Below are 23,627 nucleotides of genomic sequence, written 5' to 3' on the forward strand. Positions count from 1 at the left end.
TAGGGGATACAGGGAGTATTGCTCATTGGTCAAAGGGGACAAGTCAGTACACATTATATAGTTTCCTTGCTCCAGGATTGGTCAGCGCTGAACTTGTGACTTCTTGAAGCACCCGGGTCAGATGGGCTCATCAGGGAGAGGCAATGAACATGCAGTAATATTTCTTTCTCTCTCTAATCTAGCACATCACATCAATTCTAGTCATACAAGATTTAGAAGAATACATAAAACTTAAGCATAGCATATATATATATCACATAAGCCTTTAACCCGGGCCACAAAGGGAGTGAAGATACATGGGTCAAGGTGCCTTATCTAACACAGTATTTCAGAATGCAAGGGTTAAGTGCCTCTTGGATCAGACACGGGTATTTTACTTTTAGTTAGTACAAGGCGATTAGATTAGCGCTCTAGGGGTGAGCTGGGGTGGCACATGGATAGGGGTCTTACAACTGTTACATCAAAAAATTTTGAGGTTTGGGGCTTCAGATCTATATTTCTCTAGGAGAGGGCTGCTGGTGCAGAGGCAGGTTTGTGGAGACAGATGTTTTTTTCCAGGGCCAGGCTCTGGCCCGGTCACACACAGAGCAGAGATCTCAGAGGAAGTGGAGAGATACAGTGTTAGCTTGCTACAGTTCGCGCCCAGGCTTCCGTGAGAATAGAGCCGCCATGGAGCCGGCAGAGGGGAAGATGTGGGGGGAGACAGGCTGATTGTGCGCAGAGAGGGAAGGGGAGAGATGCAGGCTAGCGTGCAGTGTGTATGTGCGGCCTAGTAGAAAATGGAGTCTGCGGTTAACACAAAATGGATTCTCGCAGCTCATAGGCCATGCACTGTTATGCATCATTCAACGACCACGTCACACCTTGGCCAGAGGTGCGCTGCTAATTATGGAATGAGCATATTGTGTGCATCATCAGGAATGAAGGGGGGCCTGAGAGTCCTTCCTCCCTTACATTCCCCCCGTTCATTTCTTAATTAACAAATAATGTAACTCTTCCAAACATTTCCGTTTGTTTTCCTCAGCCACTGCTTCATCCCAGGCTGGAGTTCCCTTGTTTGGCATCCAGGCCCGACACACTGACCCAAGGCTTCCCCCCCTCTGAGCGTATTCATCTGGGGTACAGGTCAAGTGTATACAGCCCTCACCCCCAGCCAGGTCTGCCCATACCTCATTGTACCGTTCTAATTCATGGGGTTCTTTGATTGTGGTGTAATAGAGAACTTTTACAATGTTTCCAGTGTTTTATATATATAGATATAGCAGTCATCCTATATTTTGGTTCAGATTCTTCTCCTTTTTGAACCTGGCCCTCACGTGTTACCTGAATCACCTTTGCTTTGTTGCCCATTGTCACTATCATCATTGCACTGTTAGGAATGGATTTAGCACAGCACCAAATTCCCAATTGGCGCACTCAAAATATTAGCAGGAAAAATACAATGATGGGTATCAGCAACTTCACGGCCATACCAAGCCATGACAGGACCCACTCCAACAGGTTGTCTAACCATGTGCTGGACTGCACTCCTCCTCCTTCTTCCTTCATTCTTTCTCTGAGATTGTGCACTGCTGCTATCATGTGTGATTGTCTGCATCGGCAGAAGTACGAAAGTGCAACATGCACTCCCAATTTTTCTGCAAACACCACCGTCCTTTGCTGTGAGAAGGTCCAGGATGTAGCGGTTCTGCATGGTCATCAGCTGCAGAGCTCTCAGTTCCACCTTGATGACTTTGAATCCTTCTTCTGAGCTCCCAGTAGTTCGAGGCTCTCCTTTTTCAGGACACTGTACCTTGCAGCTGCTTTTCCGACAAGACATCATACAGAGGGGGTTCTTCAGTAGTTGACGTGTGTGCCTGGGACATCTTGGCTGGCGCACTCTCCCATCGGATGCGGCTTTCTGGTCTTACCATCAGGGCTGAGTGCAGCGTTGCCAGAGCGCAGGTGCGCCTCCATGATGGTGGAAGTTGCAGGTACGCTTGTTTGCCGCATACCCAGTATGTGTCCATTAGAGCTGCTGTTCCTTTCTTCATGTTGGGTATGGTGAGCATTTTGCTACAAGTCTTGTTTGCGCCTAGGGGGGCTTCCCTTCTCCGTGGAGCACAGTTCGTATGGTATTTCACGTTGCTTCTCAAGCGTCGTTACCCACTTTAGTTTGGCGATGTGCTGAGACCATATTGGAGTGCATGTGCTTTTGATCTTTTGGAACTTTTTCTCTGATAGTCCTTGCAAAGCCTCTGCCTTGAACATCACTTGCTCCTCCTGCCACCTGTTCTCGGCAAACATACCTTGGATCACAAAGAATGGCTCCTTGACACAAATGGTATCCGGTCATTGCATCGACAACCAAAGCATCAACAGCCAAACCATCTACAAATAATGCATCTAATGCATTTTTTAGATGGTAAAGGGTTTAGTTTAATAAAATGGGATTTAAAGGTTTAAAAGGGGGTTTTGGGGGACCCCCCATTAAAATAAGATGAGAAAAAATGCATTAGATGCTTTTTTTCAGATGGTATGACATTAGATGCTTTGGCTGTCGATGGAATGACTATAAACCACACATATTACGATTACAATGAAATAACCAAATAATAAGACACCAAATAATAAGACACCAAAGCCTTGTGGCTTGTTGTAACAGGTTTTTTCATTCTGCAGCATTTGCAGTGTAACAGCCTGTACCTGATAGGTGCTTTTAATTCTACACACTGCAAGATGAGTTAGACACTGGGCCTCAGCAATAGGTGCCTCCTGAGGTAACAAACCTTTGGGGGTCCCCCGAGGCATGGGGAATCAGGCAGCACACATAACAGCTTTTGTTAGTAGCTTATTTTGCCATTGTGCTCATAACTGCGTACCATTTGTTGGATTGATCTGGGTGGCGTGGGTCTTCTACTGCATCCAAACCCAAACCATGATATTCGTCATATCTCATCCGTCCCGCCCCCCTTTTTTCTACCTCTTGCTCCCCCCTGGACCATTTTGGACTTCTAATAAAATTTGGTATCTGATTGAAAATATTCCAGTTATTACCTTTGCACTCCTCCCACTATTTTGCGGACTGTCCGTTTTATCATGTGCTGAGGTGGGGGTCTGTTTCTCATCATTTACATAATCACCACTTGAGGTAGGTTGTGTGGCTGTATAGGGATCAACATATGGCAATGTAAATGCATAGCGGTTGGGATCATTCATATCACACATGTTAAATTCATGCTCGGGATGGTCAGTTATTGGGTAATCAACCAGTGTGGCTCTGACAGTTTTGTTTTTGTGTAAGGTAGTAAGATTTGTGGAAACATTGTGGGCCCATATTAACTTAAACCCATCCCACACTAAGTGGGTTCCTTCTTGTATCATTTTTACTCCCCTGCCCCTCTTTTTTATTGACAGATATAAACGATATGAACCAATAGAGTGTGAGGCCCAATAACAGTGAAAAAAATAAAATTGCAAAGAAACAAAGTCCATATTCAAAAGAATAGGCACTAGTACTGCTAATATTTCTCCTATTGCTATTGAGGGCCCTTGTTTCTGCCATGTCTTACCTACAGAGTGAGACACAATTGGGTTAAGCACACACACACACACACACACACACACACACACACACACACACACACACACACACACACAATTGTTATGTTACTGTACATTTCATTTTGACACTATCATTTTATAGAGTCTCTTTGCAACATAGACAACATGTGGATGCATAGATGGAGAGGTTTACTAGATACATAGGTGGCATCAATATATCTTATTAAATTCATTTTCCTCTTCCATATGCACTTCTCATTTAAGTATTTAAATCGAATCTCCACCTTTTTTTTGGATATATTTAGTATTTCATTTATGCAGTATTATTAATTTCCTTGTGACCATTACGTTTGTGGTGTTCCTTCCTCCATATGCTGTTCTCCTTCTTCTATAACACTATCATGTGCTTTTCGTACATCCGATAAATGGATCCAATATTTCAGCCCTTTCACTGCAGTTGTTGTACAGTATATTTCTTCATAGGGGCCATGAAATCATGCAGCATTCCATCGTTTTATGAAACGGCTCACATACATCGTCTCCCCAGGCATTAGCCGTGAGCTTGGGCTGTCTCCTGCCGGTGTTACTTTCATTTTCCCGTGTAGAAGGTGTAGCTATTTGTTTTGCTATCATCCTTGCTGCTCTAGTCAATTTTCTCACGTACTCCTGAAACTCCTCACCTAATATCATGGCTGTTCTGTGTGCATCTGATGCTCTCCTCGTGGGTGATATTTGGGTATGCATGCGTCATCCTGTTACTATTTCATGGGGTGACAAGTGGTGGTCTTTGCTAGGCTGATTCCTCAACTGGAACCGTGCCAACGGCAAGCAGTACACTCAGTTTTTCTTTAGGGTGTGACACAACTTTGACCATCTGCTTTTGAGAATGCTGTCGATTTTTTTTTTTCCCACAAACCCATTAGCTTGCGGGTGGTAAATTGAACAGAGTTTACATTTAATGCCCAACAGTGTGGTCACTGTTTTTAAACAAGCCGTTTACAAAATGCGTCCCGTTGTTGGAGCATATGACATCACAGATCCCCCATCGGGGAAAAACCTCCCTCACTAAGAATTGCTACTCCCACCCAGCGTGAAAAGGGGCAGACCACCACAATTTGATATTGTGCTCCACTACTCCTCTCTCCCATGTCTGCGTAATCAATTTGCAGTTCACAGAATGGTCCAGTGGGGTGGAGCAATGTCCCTCTAATGTTCTTAAAGTAATTCCTGAATTGTATGTCTGGCATGTTGTGCATTCTATCGTTAATTTTGCCATGTGATCCTGTAACCCAGCACAAACCAATTTTCCTGTATGTCTGCTGCTATGTGCTGTTTTGCGGTGTGTCCGGGAAAGTGCAACTGCTGGAATGCTAGTTCTAATAATTCAATGGGCCTTACTATCTTCCGGTACAATTTTGCCACCAGAGGAGGTCCATGGGTGACTGCGTACACCCTCTTTTTGCCCACAAATCTTGTTCAAATGGGGCCCGTTTTTGTAGATCAATTATTTGCGATATTGACATTGAATTGTACCCAGCACCCTTTTCCTCTTTTCCTCCTCCACGTTTGGTTTTAGTATGAATTATCCGTGTACATCTTTTCCCAAATATGATGCTTCTTTGGCGGCGGCGTCTGCTGCCACGTTTAACCAAAGAGATGGCCTCATTGTGTAGGCCCAATCCGCGACTTGCATGCCCAAGATACAAAAGAATATAACACACCCCAGCGGGGAATGAGACCAGGAGGACAGGCTGCAAGAGTTAGTCGTTTATATAAAATTTGGCATCCAGAGAACTCTGCTGCCCGAGAGCGTTCTGACAAACATTACAAAGGTGACAGCTTAAGTAAGAATATGGCGTCATATATGACATCATTGCATAGGGGACTATATAGACACAGGATTGGATAAAACAGTTGGATACATATGTAATATATGATGTTGATCCCGCTGGATTGGTTGCTCAGTTGGCGGGAGGGCTCATACCACGAGGTCCAGCTGCCTGTGTCCGGGTGGGGTGAGGGTCAAGTCACGATGAAGCCGGGCAGGCCCTAGCTAATCTAACATGACATATTGCTTCAAGCATGCACTAAATAAGTTACTGAGGCTCCTTTGAGCAAATCATTATCCTCTATAAAGTCTAAGCTTACACCCACATCATTATTCACTGGGGTCTTTGGGGGTTTATCACAACTCGGGAGGGCTCGATCCAGTTGGGATCGTTGATCATGGGGTGGGTCTAGGCACATCAAAGAGATTAGGGGGCATGCTCACATTTGTTAGTTCTGAGGTGCAATATACTGTGACAGAGGTTGACTTTTATTAGTCGTGGCACACTGGGGTGGGCATCGCACTGGGGTTGCATGTCTGGCACATCAAAAGAATACTGCCAATCCAACCCCATGGCCCAGATGGGTAATTATCCAGTACCAGGGGTGAGGGGGGGCATAGGCAGGTTTTGTGGAGATGGATGTGTTTGCAAGGCATGGTTCCAGCCGGTTCACGTACAGGACAGTGATCTCAGAGGAAGTTACATTTATATTGATGCAATTGCTTCCAGCTCAGGCGTGAGAATGGAGCTGCAGGGCTTTCAGAGATGGGGAGAAAAGGTGGGGGCTTTTGCGAGTACTGTGCGTGGCGCTGCAGAGGGAAGAGAAGCCTTCTCGTAGTATCACGGTGAGGCCTAATCCAAAGATGGAGTTGCAGGTGTCCAAGATGGATGCCAAGTGTCTCTCCAACACCCCCACCTGCATCGTCATCAGCACAGGGGCTGGTTGTGTACACAGGGGCAAAAATAGGAAGCATCCTCCACTGTTGTTCGAGCAAGTGATGCATCTGAAACTGAATGGGTGAGGGGGGGCCCGAATGGCCCTGCCACTCTCACACAATTGTTTGTGTGGGCCTGGCATTTAACCAGGGCCACCATTGTTGGCTCTGTTAATGCTTCTATTAGATCTTTTAAAAGCTGTGCATGTTGTACTGTGGACCCATCTGCCCTTCTGAATCCTTTCCTCCCCCACCATGACAGTCCTCTGTGTACTGTTGTCATGTAAGATGAGTCTGTGTAAATCGTTACTGCACACCCTTTTGCTGTATGTAAGGCCTCAATTAGTGCCACTAATTCTGCTGCCTGAGCTGAAAAGTGCATGGGTAGCCTCTTTTGCACTATTCTTCTTCCAATCGCACCACTGCTGCTCTTATGTGTTTTTCACCTGTTTCTTGATTTATTGACGCTGACCCATCTACAAAATACACCTTTCCTTCTTCTAGGGCGTTTTTGTTTGCTCTGGGCATGTCATCATCTTCCCCTTGGTACGTAGCACAGCCATGGCTTTGCATCTCTTATATAGTGCATGCTTCTGTAATGAATGTTGCTGAATTAACCGTTTTACACCGTACTATGTGTATGTTTGAACTGGACAGAATCATTTCATATGCTGTGGCTCTGTGTTAGTGTTGATTTTGAACTTTCAAGGATGGCAAGCAGTGAATGCTCAATGAACAATGTTACCGAACATCCCATTACAATAGTGGCGCTTTTTTCAATGGCGAACGCAGCGGCTGCAAGAGCCTGTTTGCACTCAGTGTCCTTGCATTACTGCATCAAGTGTTCCACTGTAGTAAGCTAGAGGCTTATGTCCTAATGATGATTTTTGGGTCAGTACTGCTGTCATCAGTATCCCGTCACAATGTGAGAACAGGTAGAACTCGCGGTCATAATCAGGCGTCACTAGCACTGGCGCTGTTGAAGTTAATTCTTTGAGTGTGTTAAAAGCTGTAGTCGTTTCTGGAGTCCAGGCTACTGTGATGCCTTCTCTTTGTGCTTCTTTGAGTGCATGCAATAAGGGCCTCGTGTATGCTGCATAGTCTAAAATCCATGCTCGGCAATAATTACATATGCCGCGAAATGTCTGCATTTTTTTCACTGTGTTGGGTTTACTAGCCGCGCAGACTGCAGCTGCTCTGTCTGGTATTCTGCTCTTGCCATCTTTTGATATTAGTTGTCCCAAGTACAGCACTTCAGTTAAGCAGTACTGTAATTCTTGTTTGTCTACTTTGTACCCCTTGTGGGCTAGCAAAGTGAGCAATATGATTGTCATTCCTTCACTCTTCCTCATTTTCTCCACAAATGAGTAGATCATCCACATACTGAATAATCATGCTCTTTGTGTCAATGTTCCCAAGGTCCTCATGTAGTGTCCTGTTGAAAATACTTGGGCTTTCACAATATCCCTGGGGCAGCCGGCAATGTTCATATCTTTCCCCACCCCCAAGGTGAATGCTGTCAAATATCATGATTCTGGGTCCAGTGGTACCGAGACAAATGTGTTTTTCAAGTCCACCACTGTGAAACATGTTGCTGACTTTGGGATGCTACACAACATGGATGCAGGGTTTGGCGCAAGTGGAAATTCCTTTTTAATGATGTCATTGAGGGGTCTCAAATCCTGTATCATCCTCCAAGCCCCACCCTTTGCTTTTTTGATTGGATAAATGCAAGTATTGCAAGGTGAATTTGATGTTACAATGATCCCTTGTTGTAATAGGGCACATATTGTCTCTTTTATCCCCTCCTCAGCCTCTCTCGACAGTGGGTACTGTTTTACTCGGGGCAATATCGCACCTGGCTTGAGCTTTATTTTGACGGGGGCCACTAACCAGTTGTCCATAGTATTGATGGTACCTCTTGCATGTCTTTGTCGGAGAATGCTGACGGTGCACTGACAATTGCCATGAGGGGGTTGCGACCTGTCTGTGTTGGATCATTGTCTTGCATGGAATACAAATCTCCCTTATAATTTCTCCATCATTGCCACTGTCAGTGAACAGCTCTTCGTTTGATAAATCACATGGTTCTAGATTGGGGATCTATGCACAGCACTGTCCTCCACTCTCACCCATGTGTGTCCAATCCCATTACGACTATTCGTCGTTCAGATACTTGCACACCATGCAGATCTATGGATATTATCGACCCGGGCACCACCTCTAGGGCTGCCATGGGGAAAAACACAAATTCCGATAGTACTCGCCACTCTTGGTGTGTTATTTCAGGTACTACTCTTGCCAACATCTGTATTCCCTGTACAAACATATCTGGATCAATTGGCACTCCACGAACTGTTGTTTCATTGACCAAGGTGTGTATTAGCAACATTGCTCTCATGGTACATATCCCTGGTGTCGAGCATACTATCCCCTCTCTGTAAAAGAAATAGTAATATTGAGCTTGCTGAGGAGGTCCCTCCCCAGTAAATTTATTGGCGAGTCTTCATAATACAATAGGGGTGCTTGCACTGTTTTCCCCCCACTGTTACGTCCAAATCTTGTGTGTATGGAACCTCGACCACTGCCCCAGAGAACCCCAATGTTTCCATTTTCTGGTCCGAAAGCGGAAACCGGCCTTCTTTTAGACACAATTTTTCCACTCCTGAGTTCACCATAAAGATGAACTGCTTGTTTCCTATCTCTGCTCCACCAGTGGTTCCTCGTTTGCGCTGAGGTTCGTTGACAGTACTGGACACAAGTGTTCTCTGTGGGCTGTCCTATGCTGGGTGTCTTGTTGTCTTGTGGTGGTTAAAAACATCATCTCCCACCACTGCTATGCCTCCAAACTGCGCTGGCGCACCATTTGCTGTGGTGACAAATGGGTTGCTGCGCGCTTGTACTAAGTGATTCTGTTGTGGTAATCATTGCTGTGTACTTTGTGGTGGTGCTCTTTGCTCGTATGCATACCGGGGGTCTATTTGTTCTTTACGTCTGAATCCACCCATTGGCAGGCAATAGGCGCTACCTGCGTGGGGCTGGCCATACCTCTGTTCACCCTGCTAAGGTACCATGGGGCGACTACAACATTCTCTTGAGAAATGCCCCCATCTTCCACATGTCCAACACACTTATTGCCACCCTCCTCTAGGCCCCTGGCCTTCATACCCTCCTCCTGGACCTCTGTACCCACCTCGTTGTCCTCTTCCGGCCCTTCCTTGCCATTGTGGCCCTCCATTATGCTCCTCGCCAGCCCATTGTTCTTGTCTGTTTGCTGCCCAGTTTGCCACCATTCTTGCTGTATTGCTATTGGCCCCTCCTCCCCGTCTCCCTGCTGTTCTGTGGAGAGGGCAACAACTACTGCTGTGACCTTCACCAGTTTTGTTTGTACAAGCTTTGCTTTATCTGCCAATCTTTTCTGCGCTATCGCCTTTTCCCTTTCTTTGATCCTCCTACAGTGGTGTACTGTGATCCTCTGTATTTCTGGCAAGCCTTTGGCTTATATCCATGCAATTTGATCAAGTGCCTTCTGTACCTCCTTTGGGAGGCCACTCTTAATTATAAAGTAAAAAAGGGAGGTGGATAGATCCCAAGATGTGCCCGTCTCTGACCTCCACATATCCTGCACCAAGAGAATGTACCGTGCAGCATCTTCATCCTCCCCCATGGTGCACTGCATTACTGACTATAAATCAGGGGGTGTCTGGGAACGTACTCTTTAGTGTGTCCCATACCTGGGCCCTCACAGTGTTAAATGATGCTCCATCATGGTGGCCACAATCCAATATGACTCCAGGAAATCATGCTTTCATCCACACCCCGTTAGCCTGATCACTGACTGCATATCCCAGCAAACATTTGGCATCACCAATTGCTAGGGGGGACCCATGCAGTATTTTTCTCAAAGGCGTATATCCATTTACTCACTCCCCCTGAAAATGGAGGCAATGTTTTCAATAGATTGGCTTTATCCATTGGTGCCCAAGGGATATAATGCAGCCTCCCTGCTCCCTTGTGTATCAATGGCATCTGTAACTTGCTCTTCCCTTTTCCTGTAGTCACCGTTGCTCCCTTTTTCCATGCTACTGCCACCCTCCACAATCTATTATTTTTACCTTCTGGATGCCACCCTTGCTCTTCCCCATGTTCGCCGGGTGCTGATCCTCAAGGCATTGACACCCCACCTGCTCCATCCCCTTACTCATCTTCGTCTAGATCGCTCCAGTATTCTTCCTCCCTTTCTGATGTCACACTCCCCTGCCCCATACTCAACTGCTCCTCTCCTTGCTCTATTTGTATTATTTTGATGGGGGTTATTATTAATGCGGAATAGGATGTCTCCTGCTTTCCAGTCATCCCCCAATATGTTTACTGGGGTATTGGGTGTCCGGGGTGGCGGGGTGTGCTCGCCCCCCTGTAAGGGCGTGCTCTGTTCACATATCCCTCTTAGTCTTATTAGTTCTGCTTCTGTCATTGTTAGTCGTGTTTCTAAGTCCTGTGTTAATTGTTCTAAGCTTACCTGAGGGGTGAACATCTGCCCGTACGACCCTTTTGGATTATAAGGGGGAGGGGCTGTTGCAGATGGCTTGGGGGGTGCGCTTGGCTTTGGTACATACATGGGGTCACTATAACTCTCTGTGGGTTTTGTTAGTAGTGGGTATATATTTTTAGGCTCTATTCCCTGCTCCTTATTCTCTTCCCCCTCCCTTGTTGTTCTTATTACCAGGGGTACTGAACCTTGTCTCTTGTTTTTGCTTGCGCTGATCTCTGAATAATCTCCACAAATCTAACACTTCTCTCCTGTTTTGAAGTTGCTTTCCCTTATATTTAATGGTCAATTACATTGCCACCATGTCCAGCACTGATTTATCAAATGACCCACCTTCTGGCCATACCTGGGGCACTCCCTGCCCTTTCATTTCTGTTCGCCACTGCTCGTGGTACTTTTACATTATTTCACTATACACTGGTAAACTCTGCATAAGTGACATTTCTGCCCCCATCCCATCCTTTTCTGATTATTAGCTGTGAGGTGTGCGTGCTAGTATGAACAATCTAAGACCGCTTTCAGACAATCTGCTCTTGTATGACGCTTTTCAAACAACAAGAAGCTCTTCACCAATTTTATAACTACACTTTTACAAAATGCTTTTTCTCAAATCTTCAAACACCATGTGACGTTAAATTTCATTAGACAAAAAAATAACACAGGACATTGGTCACTTGATGTTTAACGCACAAATTGACATATACAACATAGATCATGCAACATTAAACAATACGTGATACATGAATGGTAAGACACAAACCCTGTCTTCCTGCTTTCCTGTGTTTACCCCCACCCCCTCCTGTTCCCTTCTGGACCTCCCTCTAAAAGATCTTATTCCCTCAGTAGTATTAGTTTTGCTTTCTTTTCTTGCCTTTTCTTTGAGTCTTCTCCCTATACAAGACTCCTTCTTAGTTTATTTTTTCACCATTTAACCTCTTGTACTAGTCGAGATAGCACTATGCGGCGCTGCCTTCTACCCCCTCGCGGAGCTAGGTTCCCGTACCTCTGTTCACCTCTTTATAAAATCCTAATAGCCATATGCAAAGAAGAGCAGTAAAGAAAAGACCCACCGCTTCTACCGCCACCAGATATTCCTGAACATCACAATCTGACTCCTTCCCCAGCCTCCGGACCCGGTCTGTCAAGGTGCCGCCCCACACTCAATGGCCACTCCTGGCTCCGGCGAGCGGTACGGCCGGGTATTTGCAAAGCCGGCACCTGTGGAACCTTCTTTCCTAATGTGTGCACTTCTAAAGGGTACCAGTTGGCGTAGGTGGACGGCCTTGATGGGGGCGCCCTGGATCTCGCCGCTGTGGCTGGGGAACGTCTCGTAACAAAAGAACGAAAGAATGCTATTGCGTCGAGGTCACCAAATGAAAGCTGGCATTCCCCACTCATACAATGAAATAACCAAATACAAAGACACCAATGGACACACCCCAGTAGGGGATGAGACCAGGACCAATTGTGAGTGAGGTAAGTTCAATTGGGGCATGCAGAGAACTCTGCTACTCCGAGAGCGATCTGCCCAAGATACAGAAAATACACGTTATATTACAAAAACACGTCATTGATGACGTGTGCTATAGGGGGATATAGTGAGTATTGCTCATTGGTCAAAGGGGACAAGTCAGTACATATTATATAGTTGCGTTGCTCCAGGATTGGTCAGTGCTGAACTTGTGACTTCTTGAAGCACCCGGGTCAGCAGGGCTCATCAGGGAGGGATGCGGGGTCAAACGATGTCTGTGCCGTAATATTTCTTGCTCTCTCTAATGTAGCACATCTCATCAATTCTAGTCATACAAGATTTAGTAGAATACATATATATATATGCTATGCTTAAGTTTTATCACATAGGCCTTTAACCCGGGCCACAGAGGGAGCGAAGATATATCGGTCCAGGTGCCTTATCTAACACAGTATTTCAGAATGCAAGGGTTAAGTGCCTCTTGGATCAAACATAGGTGTTTTACTTTTTAGTACAGTTATATGCCCTCGCGGGATTAGCGCTCTAGGGGTGAGCTGGGGTGGCACATGGGAAAGGGTCTTACAACTATTACATCAAAGAAATGTGCGGTTTGGGGATTCAGATCTATATTTATCTAGGAGGGGGCTGCTGGTGCAGAGGCAGGTTTGCGGTGACGATTGTTTTTTTCCAAGGACCAGGCTCCGGCCCAGTCACACACAAGGCAGTGATCTCAGAGGAAGAAGAGAGATACAGTGTTAGCTTGCTACAGTTTGTGCCCATGCTTCCGTGAGAACAGAGCAGTCGTGGAGCTGGCAGAGGGGAGGAGGTGGGGGGAGACAGGCTGACTGTGTGCGTAGAGGGAAGGGCAGAGGAGCAGGCTTGCGTACAGTGTGTATGTGCGGCCTAGTATAAAATGGAATCTGAGGTTAACACAAAATGGAGTCTTGTGGCTCATAGGCAACGCACAGTTATGTATCATTCAACAACCACTTCACACCTTGGCCAGAGGTGTGCTTCTGATCGTGGAATGAGCATATTGTGTGTGTCATCAGTAATAAAGGGGGGGGCATTGGAGACACTTCCTCCCTTGCATGTTCCACGCTCAAAAGTTTCCTGAATATATTGCACCCATGGACAAAACCACCTTCTTGCCATGTCCATACTCCCTTTCTTAGGCAGACTCACCTGATGGCTTTCACAGCACTTCTGAGAGGTCCCAGGCAGCCACAGGTTTGCTATCCCTCTGGGCACCTCTCTGCAGCAATGCAGAGATCTGTTCCTTTGCCGCGTTTCAGCATGCGGTTAGCGGTTTCGGCTTCACGGTGAGTCTTCCAGCTGGTGACTGTGTCTGCCTTGCAGTTCACCCCAGACGTTTGCCTTTCAAAAGCCTTGCTTTCGTCTGCTCTCACTCTGCACTTGGTCTTGGTTCTCCAGCGATTCTCGTGCTACTTCGCTCTCACTCTGCGCTGGTCAAGGAAGTTGCTTTGCCTTCTCCACCTTCCTCTCCTGCTACCCAGCTGATCTCCATAAAGCTCTTTAAATATCCTGTACTGAGGCTTGGGATCATTAGAGCTAGACCGTTCTCCTTGATACGAATCACATGTAGTCTGCTTTAACTCCGGACTCCTCCTTTACCACAGTACAAAAGTGGTGTTCGGGAGGTTTTCCTTAATAAAGGAAGTGTCCATAACTATGTGTTGTCTCCTTCTTCCTACCCCCAAAATGTCCCCCAGAAACACCACCTCAACACTGGGACAAGGTGGAAAGGGCCGACAGTAGCCCATAATAGTTCGGTACAACGTTCTTTTATCGCCAGGTTTTCTAACGCCTGCTGTTTCATAGATTTATTTCTTTAAAAAAATGTTTGGGGGTGGAAAAGGGCAGATAAGGGGTTGGGGGGTCAGGAATAGTAAATAAAAAGGGGGGGGGGGGTTGGGAGGCAAACCCCCCCTAAAAAACTGTTTAAAAAAAATGTTATGAACGTTTTCATTCTTCTTTCCAAGTTGAAACAGCAGGCGTTAGAAAGCCTGTCGATGAAATAACATGGAACCAATAGTTAGAGGGATACAGGGTTGTTTCTGAAAAGGGAATGGGAATACTATGTCTCACCTAAGGACGTCCTCTCCCCACTCCCCAAGTTTCCTCCACCAAGGTGATCCTCCATCGCATATCCACTCCGAGGGTCGGGATCCAAAAGCACGATGGCCTTTCCCTCGGCCACCTTAGAAGAGGATCCCGGGGAAAAAGAAATGGGGACGCCCTCAGCTTCCTTACATCAGCAACTTTTCCTGCATGCAGAGTTGCTTCAGGAAGTCTAGGGAGCTGGAGAAGCCATTTTTCCACGTTTGCGCTGACCGCGAATGTAGCTAGTCACTTAGCACTTCAATGGCTCTGCTTGGGGACAAATGGAAACACTTGGCTCGTTTCACCACCTCCGTCACCTGTGAACAATGCAGCACCTGGCCGCATCTGCTGTCCTGCCCATGCCTATCAGGAATGTTTCCCAGACCAGCACTCATGGGAGTTGTATTTAAAACTGGAAAACAGTCTGGTGCCCCAGTGCATCTCAATGGCTTGTTAACCCGCACATGGTGCCTACTGCCACAGATGGCCCCTACAGCTGCTCCCACACCCTTAACAATAACTCCCCAAGCTAGAGTATGATGAACCTGGAGGAGATATAAAGGGCATGTTGAGGCCACCCTCACTTCATCTCTCCTGGGCAAGCACAGAGCAAACCCTCTCCCCATGGAGCATAAATCTGAAAGTAAGAGCCCTAGATACCTCTATGTAATCCAGAGCCAGACACAAAACCACCCGCATTAAGGGTAATCATTTTGAGACACTCGACACAGCAGCAAGTGATTTGATGTAGTTGCGCCTCATTTGCTTATATTTAGAAGAAATTACTTCCCTGTGTACTGCATTGAGGTTGCAAGTGCACGCTCTGCGGATATAAAGTTACATACCCAAGGCTGCATGAGCAAAAAAAGCAAGCAGGCCATGGGAATCAGTTACTGAAGAATTGTTCCACAGAGAAAGATTTACATGCCACAGGTACAATGTTTGTACCTCCACACAGAAAGAAAGGTTTTTCAGAGAAGGGAGAGTTTTAACCACTTTACAAAGGTTCTCTTGACTTCAAATTATGCTTGGGAAATGGGGGCTCCAGCTTGGTGCAGGCTGCACCAGGGAGGTCCACAGAGGAGAAACTAAAATCCAAGGTGGCAGCATGTCCTAAAATAGATGAGATCAAACCTTTTCCCAATCCACCTGGCCCAGGTCTCATTAACCAATCTGGCTCAGCACAGTCCAGGAACACAAAGGTACAGACACTAACCAAGTGTCCCAGCCTGGGACATGTCTAAGCGTGACATTGTGTAGTGTTGGAAAAAGAGCTAAAAAAGAGAAGCTTGATAGTGGCTGGTGATCAGGGAGGAATAGGAGAAGAGATTCTGCTGGAATGTGGATGGGAGAGGAGGAGCAGGAAACGAGTGGAGGTTGGAGTGTGAACATTTGGAGAGGCAAGAGAATGTAGCGAGTGATTGGAATTTGAAGATTTAAGATCAAGAGAGGGTGGGTGGAGTGAGACAAAATATTTAGACTAAGGAGTTTGTTGGGCCAGGTCAGTCCTAAGCAGAACTTAGGGGCAGTAGGTAGTGCTGCCTCACCAAGGGTGAGTGAACCTTTTGCAGGTTAAATGGGATGTAGGGATCAGGACCCTAAAGGATGGAGCTGATAAGGTCACTTCTGATGAGAACACACGATTAGGGGGGAATGTGGAAAATGTGTGAGAAACTGAAACACTTTTGCACACTGCTAGGGGAAACCCATTGATTAACAGAAGTGAGGTTCTTGGTCAGGAGACCCAGTCTTGGCATTTGTGTTTAGTAGTCATATGGTACAGGACTTAAGCCTGCAGACAGGTGTTTTAACAGCCCATGACTGATACATTATCCATCTGAAGAGAACAAACAAGGAGACCCCTTTTTTGGCATTCTTAATATGTTAAACCATATAATTGTTTTGTCAATTGTGCTGGAATAAACTACACTTGAAAACTGCAATGTTGTTGGCTTCCTGTCATACTGTGTACCATCCTTTGCTGCCGAGCTGGAAACAAAGATGTTTGCAAGTGCAATCATCGGGTACGAAATTTGTCAAAAACGTCTCTGCAGCCACAGAGTACATGAAGGCCCTCCCTAAGAAGGAACATGCTACAAATGGTGCAGCGGCTGTGAAGAAGCCTTAAATAAAGTCAAAGAAGCCATACTAAATGTGCTGTGCCTATTCCTCTTCGATTCAAAACTATCACAGCTTGTAGCCGACAATACCCTGACAACACCAGTTGGTTTAATGAACACAAGTTGACCAGCCAAGGGAATATTATCCCTGAGCCTGTAACGCTTCGGTAGAGTTGCAAGTGAGCTGCAAACAGATGGAAACCTGCTGTTGAGAGCTAACAGGATGGTGCCACAGGCTTCAGCACATGGATCGTTAACCTGGCTGGCCCATGAGTGGTGATTGGGGAAATCACAAACAAATCTAAAATGAGAGCAAACTATTTGTGACCGAGAATGGTGATGGACCAGTATCCACACAAATGAACCTTGTCATGTCTGCCACACGAGTCACAAGTGCCTATCCACAAGACCAGTACTGTTGCACAACGTGAGCAATGCGAGTATAAAGGTGGCAATAGACTTCACTGGTGTGATGGAATATATGATGTAAAGGTGTGGAAGGAGGAGACTGACACACAGGTGGCATTATTGTTGGCAGAGACTTTTATTAAATAAATGACGGTTGGGGAATTCTTTCCTGTCCCTAAGAGGGGTTTCCGCTGCCTCAAAATAATATTCTAAGGAGTCCGTCAGGATAGTCCAAAGAAATATGTCCATTGTGTCAAAACCTATTTCCAACCCTCACACTAAGAACTCAAACTAATGTGAAGAGGGTATTTTCTTTAACCACAAAGTTCTTCTCCAACTCGCAAAACAAAGTTCCAACAAATAAACTTCAAAAGGAAGGACAACGTTAGTCCCCCTAAACCCTCAGAATGTCCAAGGAAGGTCTTCCTTGTTCCCAAAATGTTCACAAACAGGGGGGGGGGGTTGCTTCCCTTTCCCCTTGCTTTCTCTCCTGCCTCTTCCAAACGTTGAGGGAATGGGTCTCTTTTCTTGAGTTTGTATGGTGTGTACACATTGCTAGGGGGGATGCTTTCCTTCCCCTAGTTTCTTCCCAGTATATTTCACAGTCAATGCGGTTCTTGTTTCTCCCAATGCTAGGACTATGAAGATTATGTTCTGTACCACGTTACCAAAGTTAACGTCCTGTTTCCTTTTGGTTTTGCAGCCAACCTGGTACACTATCCTGTTGGGTACTGTGACTATGAAGAGTGCTTTGGCTCACTCTTCATATGTGAATAAGTCCGAGGACTTGCCTTTTCTGTATTTTTAATAGTGGTCTTCTCACTTTGCTACTACTTCGCTGGTCACAGCCTACCTGTTATACTATCCTGCCAGGTAGTATGATTATGAAGATCTCGTTGGAGGCCTTGATTAGGTTTGTGGGTACGGGTCAGAGACTCGCCTTCGCAATCCTCCCTTCTCTTAGCCATCACGCCAACTGTCCAGGTCTCCCCGACCTCTCTGGAAAGCTCACTTGTGGGCTTTGGTTGTTTGCGGGTGCTTTGGACCTTCTCGGCTTCCCTCAGCTGCTTCCAGGTATTGCAGTGGCTCTTCACTGACTGCCTACCTCTGAGCTGCATGTCTCAGATTCTCCATGCGCTCCAAGCTTCCTGTCGGGCTGAAGGCTCAGGCTTCTGCTTCTAACAGGTGTCCATCTGTAACAGATGTTTTGGGGGCACCTGTACTGGCAGGTAAGCATCCCGCTCCTTGTACTGTTGGCACGCTGTCTCCTCTGCTGCTGCCGTCGATTCAAATCGCCCACTTCCTCCTGGGAGGATTTCTCCCTTCATCAAGTCCTTCTTCCTTTTTATGTTCCATTCTGATTTGACTAGTGTGTTATTACTGGTTTGGTGGAGTAGTCCACATTACTCCACACTTCTTCCTACTATTATAGTCCTCCCTGCACTCTGTTCTTCCTTGTCTCAGTGTTTCTTGGGGAAATGACATTGCCTATTCTACAGACATACATGGAAGTGTGTGGGGTTATGTCCCGGGCAGCTTAACAGGGTGAGGGAAGTTGGGGTCTAGGGGAATTATAACGTGTTTCTCACAAGGTGTCGTCCCACGTCCCATAGGACCACCCACTGAGTGACACCCCAAGGGAGACTATCATTTAGCAGCCTCACATCTCTGGCCTCATGGGAAGGGGCTTCCCCCATGGAAGCAGTGACGCCATCCTGGGATTCGTCACAATGAACACAAGTCAAATCTCTGACCACAACCCAGCAATGCCTTCAAATGAATGGAGATAACATTTGTGGAAAGCATCACAACCTTCATGGCCATGGACTTTTTCAGAGAAGTGTTTAGGTGGAAGGCGCACCATCCCAAATGGTAACTGATAATGGGCTCTCATACATATTTAAAGAGATACCGCACTATTTGAAGCAATATGTACTTCAATATGGCTCTTCACCATCCTCACGGAAATAGCTAAGTGGAACACACCAACAAATATATATATAGAATATTCGACAAGCTGTCCTAGCAGCATATGTGGATTGCAAGGAAGCAGCTACTGCACTAGCTGTTTATTGCAGGACTCCAAGCACAGTTAGAGGAGTTTCTTCCTTCTTGATGAAAAAAAGTGACAAGCTAGGATGGCACTGACCCCAACATGGGTCCTCTTAGAGATTGTACGTGCCATACCTCTAGTGAAATCAAAGACAGGCTATATTACTGGATGAGAAAAGATGTATATGATAATAGGAAAGCCAAAAAAAACGCAATGGTCCAAAGTTGGGAATTTGCTGAAAGTATCAATGGCAAGGATAAAAATAGACTGCTGCTTCAGTACATCCTCCCAAATAAAGAAAATTCATGGCAGCACCATAATGGCCAATGAGGAAATTAAATGGAATGTTGAGAGCATAGGCTTCTGTGTCAAGAACCAGCACCATAACAGTGACAAAGAAATGAGGGACTCTCTGGAATACAGGGTTGTCAGATGATTGCAGAATAGAGGATCAACTTTGCATCGAAATTCAAGCCTATCAAGACATGACCGAAAAGATCTATCTCCCAGTTAAAGAGCTAGACAAAAATTCAAGCCCAGAAAGTGGGAGTGATGAGAAGGGAAGTGTGAAGGCATCATGAAGCAAAAAACAGACAACAGATTCAATGTTCAAACAAGACACAACATCCTGACATTTAAGTAAATAAAAGTAAGGCCTAACTTGCCCTATGCTTATGTGGGGATTTGCCTAGCTAAAGAAACTAAGGCTAGTCCGAGTCAGTAAGTTGAACAAAAAAGTCTGTGTCCCAAACCTCTACTTACCGTCACAACTAAAGCTAAACAATGTTTAAGGATGTCAGCAACAGTCGCAACTAAAGCTAAACAATGTTTAAGGATGTCAGCAACAAAAGAAGTTGTGTTTCAAATAAAGTTCGGAGCTTCTTCCGGCTCTTGGCTTACTTTCCAGCTCCCCGTCAACAAGTCCAAAGCAGTTCCAAAAAGTCTCAGGGTTCCTTTTCCCAAGAAGACCACACAGTATCAAAAAGAACTCGGGGATCCCTTCCCTACAGGGACAACACAGTTCCAAAAAGTGCCCCAGGGTTTCCCTACCCCAAGACGTCTGTTCTTGCAGCTTGTAAACTCACAATCTGTTCAAGTCTCTTAATTCTCAAAACCAGTACCAGGCCAACTTTATAATCCTTCAGTTTGTTCAATAGTTTATACAGCTTGCTATCTTTAGCATTCACCTTAGCAATCTAATTCACAAGTGGAGATTCTTTCTTTGCCTTCATTGACTTTTCCACACAGGGTATCCTCAGTCTAGATGCAGTTGTCCGACCAAACGGTCCACCCATTACAGGTCACGCAACCGATAACCCTAGGTTTCTTTGCCCACATATGTTTCTCTCTCACTGCACCTGTGCTTTGGTTTACATTAACTTTGGATACTTCTCAAATCTTTTGTCTTTGCCACAGTGTGTTCTGCCACACAACTCACTCTGTGCTGCTCACTCTCTTCCACCACCTTGCTTCCACAATCTTCATAAGTGCTCATCATTTGCCTTTTACTTTAGTCATACAGATTCATCCTTTGTCTTTAAATGTTCATTGCTTGTGTTTTACACTTGCTTTCATTTCATTCGTAGGCTCATCAAAGCTTTTCTTTAGTTTGGTATTCAATAATGCTTGCTTTTTATATTCAAGTTCCTTTACTTATAGTTCAAAGTTTGCTTGATATTCAAAAAACCCTCACTTTTGGTTCACAAAAAGTTTCACACATATTTCAGTTCATCCGGCATTAACATGTGTCCAGGCGCTTCCCCAGGACCTCCCCAGTACAAGTGTTCACTTGAATTCTGCTCCTCTGTGTCTCCTCGCTTCTTTCCCCTGGCTTTCTTTAGCTCATCACACACTTCTCGGCAGCTACGCGAGCAGCGCTCGCCTTCTGCAAACTTCGTTGTGGGTTGCCGGTAGCTCCGTTCTTGACTCGTTGATGCTAATGGTGTGCTGTAGCACTCCAGATTCTTCGGTGCCCCAGAACTTGGGCTGTGGGCACAGGGCAGAGGACACTTTAGTGGCTTCAACCCTCTCACGGCCCGCCAAGCAAGAATACATTTTTCTCCCATTCAGGACCAAGAGGGTGCAGAACTTGAGCGCAAGAATTAGGGTGCTGGGGAGTCGTAATGATTTGTTGCTTAAGCCTGTAAAGTAAATGAAGAATGCATTAAAGACTGTGGCATGTCAATTTATGCTATGTACAACCTTTATCACCTGTGGAGATTTCTTTCCCTGATGCATTCATTCAATTCTGTGCAATAAAAGGGCCTTTGTAACCAATCAGTCCTCACATAAATATAAAAGGTCAAAGTGTGTAATTGTCCTATACACCATACACCTGTTGTAAACCTTCCGTCTTTGTGTCTGTCTTCTAGGAAATGATGCAACATCAATAGTCAACTGCCTGCACATTTTGGGACAGACGTTGGATGCCAGGTAAAGTGAAGCATTCATGCCTTCAAGAGTATCTGTTTAATATTGTACATTTAGAATTTAAGAAATAAAAAATATTTTACAATGAAATCTTAAATCGTTTTAACGGTTTTCATTCCATATCTGAATTAGAATTTGCTGCACTGGGTGGCCATGGGACCTTCTTGATCTTCCATAGGCTGTGATAGCTCTTGTGTGTCTGCCCTGCCATCCTGTAACTGCACTGACGAAATCATGAGGTGTTGGCTCTGGAGGCAGAGATAAGTAATGGGGACTTGTTGGGATAGATTACCCAAAACCCCTTGCTATACTTGTCCCAGAAGCATAGAATGTGTATTTGAGCAGAGAGCACACATTCTCTTCAACACTGGGAAGAAAATATCACCCTTTCGAGTTGTTATAAATCCTAGAGGACAGTTTATAAAAGTGATATTGTCACGAGAATGTGCTTTGACATAAGGTTATTGAATTGGGGTACTGCAGGGTCTCCAAACATTACAACGCAGCATCTATTTAATCTCTTAAGAGTATCCAATTGCATGTATAGTGTTGTTTTAGTGATTATTGGATTCAATGACGTGATGATTTGGCATGCAACAATATGTCCAATCTGGTCACAAACAAGCTTTCCGATTGTGAAGGCAGAGCTATCCCGGGATTCCAATTATTCGGTCTATGAGAACTCAAATGGCCCTACTCAAAAGATTTGCTGTGTAGCAAATTAGCATATTTCTGTAGCCTTCCAAGTTTACAAGAGCTCAATTTCACCAAATTCACCAATCTGGAGATGATTAAATTCCCATGAGCTAAATAGAATTCATAAAGATGTGTTAAACGCCATCTTGAAAGTGGTCTGTGTATCTCAGTAATTGTTCTAGTGAGAAATTGTTAAATATTGTATAATATACTTCTGTAAATATTAAGTGGTCATGGCATCTACTGATTTGACAAGGGTCCTTATCAGTTGGACAGCGGAGTAGAGCATGTTTAGGCTCTCCTGCATCAATTCCATTTCCCCCCATCGTATTGCGGGAATTCAAACAAAGAATGGATCTTGACTATGGGTTCCTATTTGAATTCCGTAATAGCAGCTGAAACAAAGAATTATATGGCATTTATGCCCACGAGTTGGTGTTTTTCCAAACATATAAAACAAGCATTGGCAATACTAAAAGTTTGGGCTTTTGTGTAGGCATAGAAAGGGCACTTGCCACGCACTTCCATAGTGCTATTAACTGTCCATTGATAGTAGCATGTGCAAAATGGTGGAGGTGCCTGGGTATTTAATACCTGTGCCTGTCATATGCCCAATACCTATACACGAGCCAAAACTGTTGGCTTTGCTAATGCTTGTTTTTAACAGAACTTCAGTGAAGGACACGCATAGTGCTTTTAAATTAAGTGGCTGACGGCAAACCTGGTTATGTCATTATTATTACACCAGTAGCACATTGATGCGAGGGTGTTGAGTCAAAGGTTTCCCAAGCCAATAGCTTGACAGGAGGTCGCTAGGGCCTTGCAGAGGAGCTAGATTACTACTAGCTCTGAACAAAAAAATCACAGTGGAATACAAAACAATATAGATTTAACAGGAAGAAATGTTTCAGTTTTTTAAGTTTGCCATGGTACCGCACATAAGTATACAGCAAAACTGGATAATAGTGGGTTGGTATACAGTAGTGACAGTCGATTTTCTGTGTTGTTTAATATCACAACACATTGATGTTGTCGACATTGAGTTGATGTTTCTGGTTCGGTAATTAGATGACATGAGTCAGTGGCTGATAGAAATGGAGCAGCGCTGCACGGTGGCTACCGAAATGTCTTCAGTACATAGAGGTAAAGTTCAGACTGGGTGATTGAGTAGGGCGTCGTCCATGTAGACGTTGGTTAGCGCCATGGATGTGGTCTAAGTAAATTTCAGCTGCTGGAAAGGCGGCTGGGGAGCGGTCAGTCTGCAGATGTCAGAGGCCCAGATCTGTGCCAGAGTCAGGAAAAAGAGCTGCGTCACTGCCGTCGGTTGCCCTTGGGAAGCCTTTGACTCAACCCCCTCGCATCTCTGTACTACTTAACCCTCTCGAGTCAGGCCCCCTAAAAAAGAGGGTTTACCCATCCTTTTTTCTTACCAGTAGCACATTTACAGCCCCAATTACGTCATTAACTCT

The 23,627-nt window shown here is 45.3% G+C and overlaps 1 protein-coding gene across 1 annotated transcript in view; it reads left to right on the forward strand.

The window, feature by feature from the left end:
- The window catches only part of RYR2 (ryanodine receptor 2), a 3,854,281-nt gene that overhangs the window by 2,617,608 nt on the left and 1,213,046 nt on the right, over positions 1-23,627 (forward strand). Inside the window, exon 64 of the mRNA XM_069607971.1 lies at positions 21,405-21,465. Coding sequence (XP_069464072.1) covers positions 21,405-21,465 — 61 coding nt within the window. The remainder of the gene's footprint in view (positions 1-21,404; positions 21,466-23,627) is intronic.

Source organism: Ambystoma mexicanum, chromosome 4q (genome assembly GCF_040938575.1).
Source record: "Ambystoma mexicanum isolate Mex_15411 chromosome 4q, UKY_AmexF1_1, whole genome shotgun sequence".
Classification (NCBI taxonomy): domain Eukaryota; kingdom Metazoa; phylum Chordata; class Amphibia; order Caudata; family Ambystomatidae; genus Ambystoma; species Ambystoma mexicanum.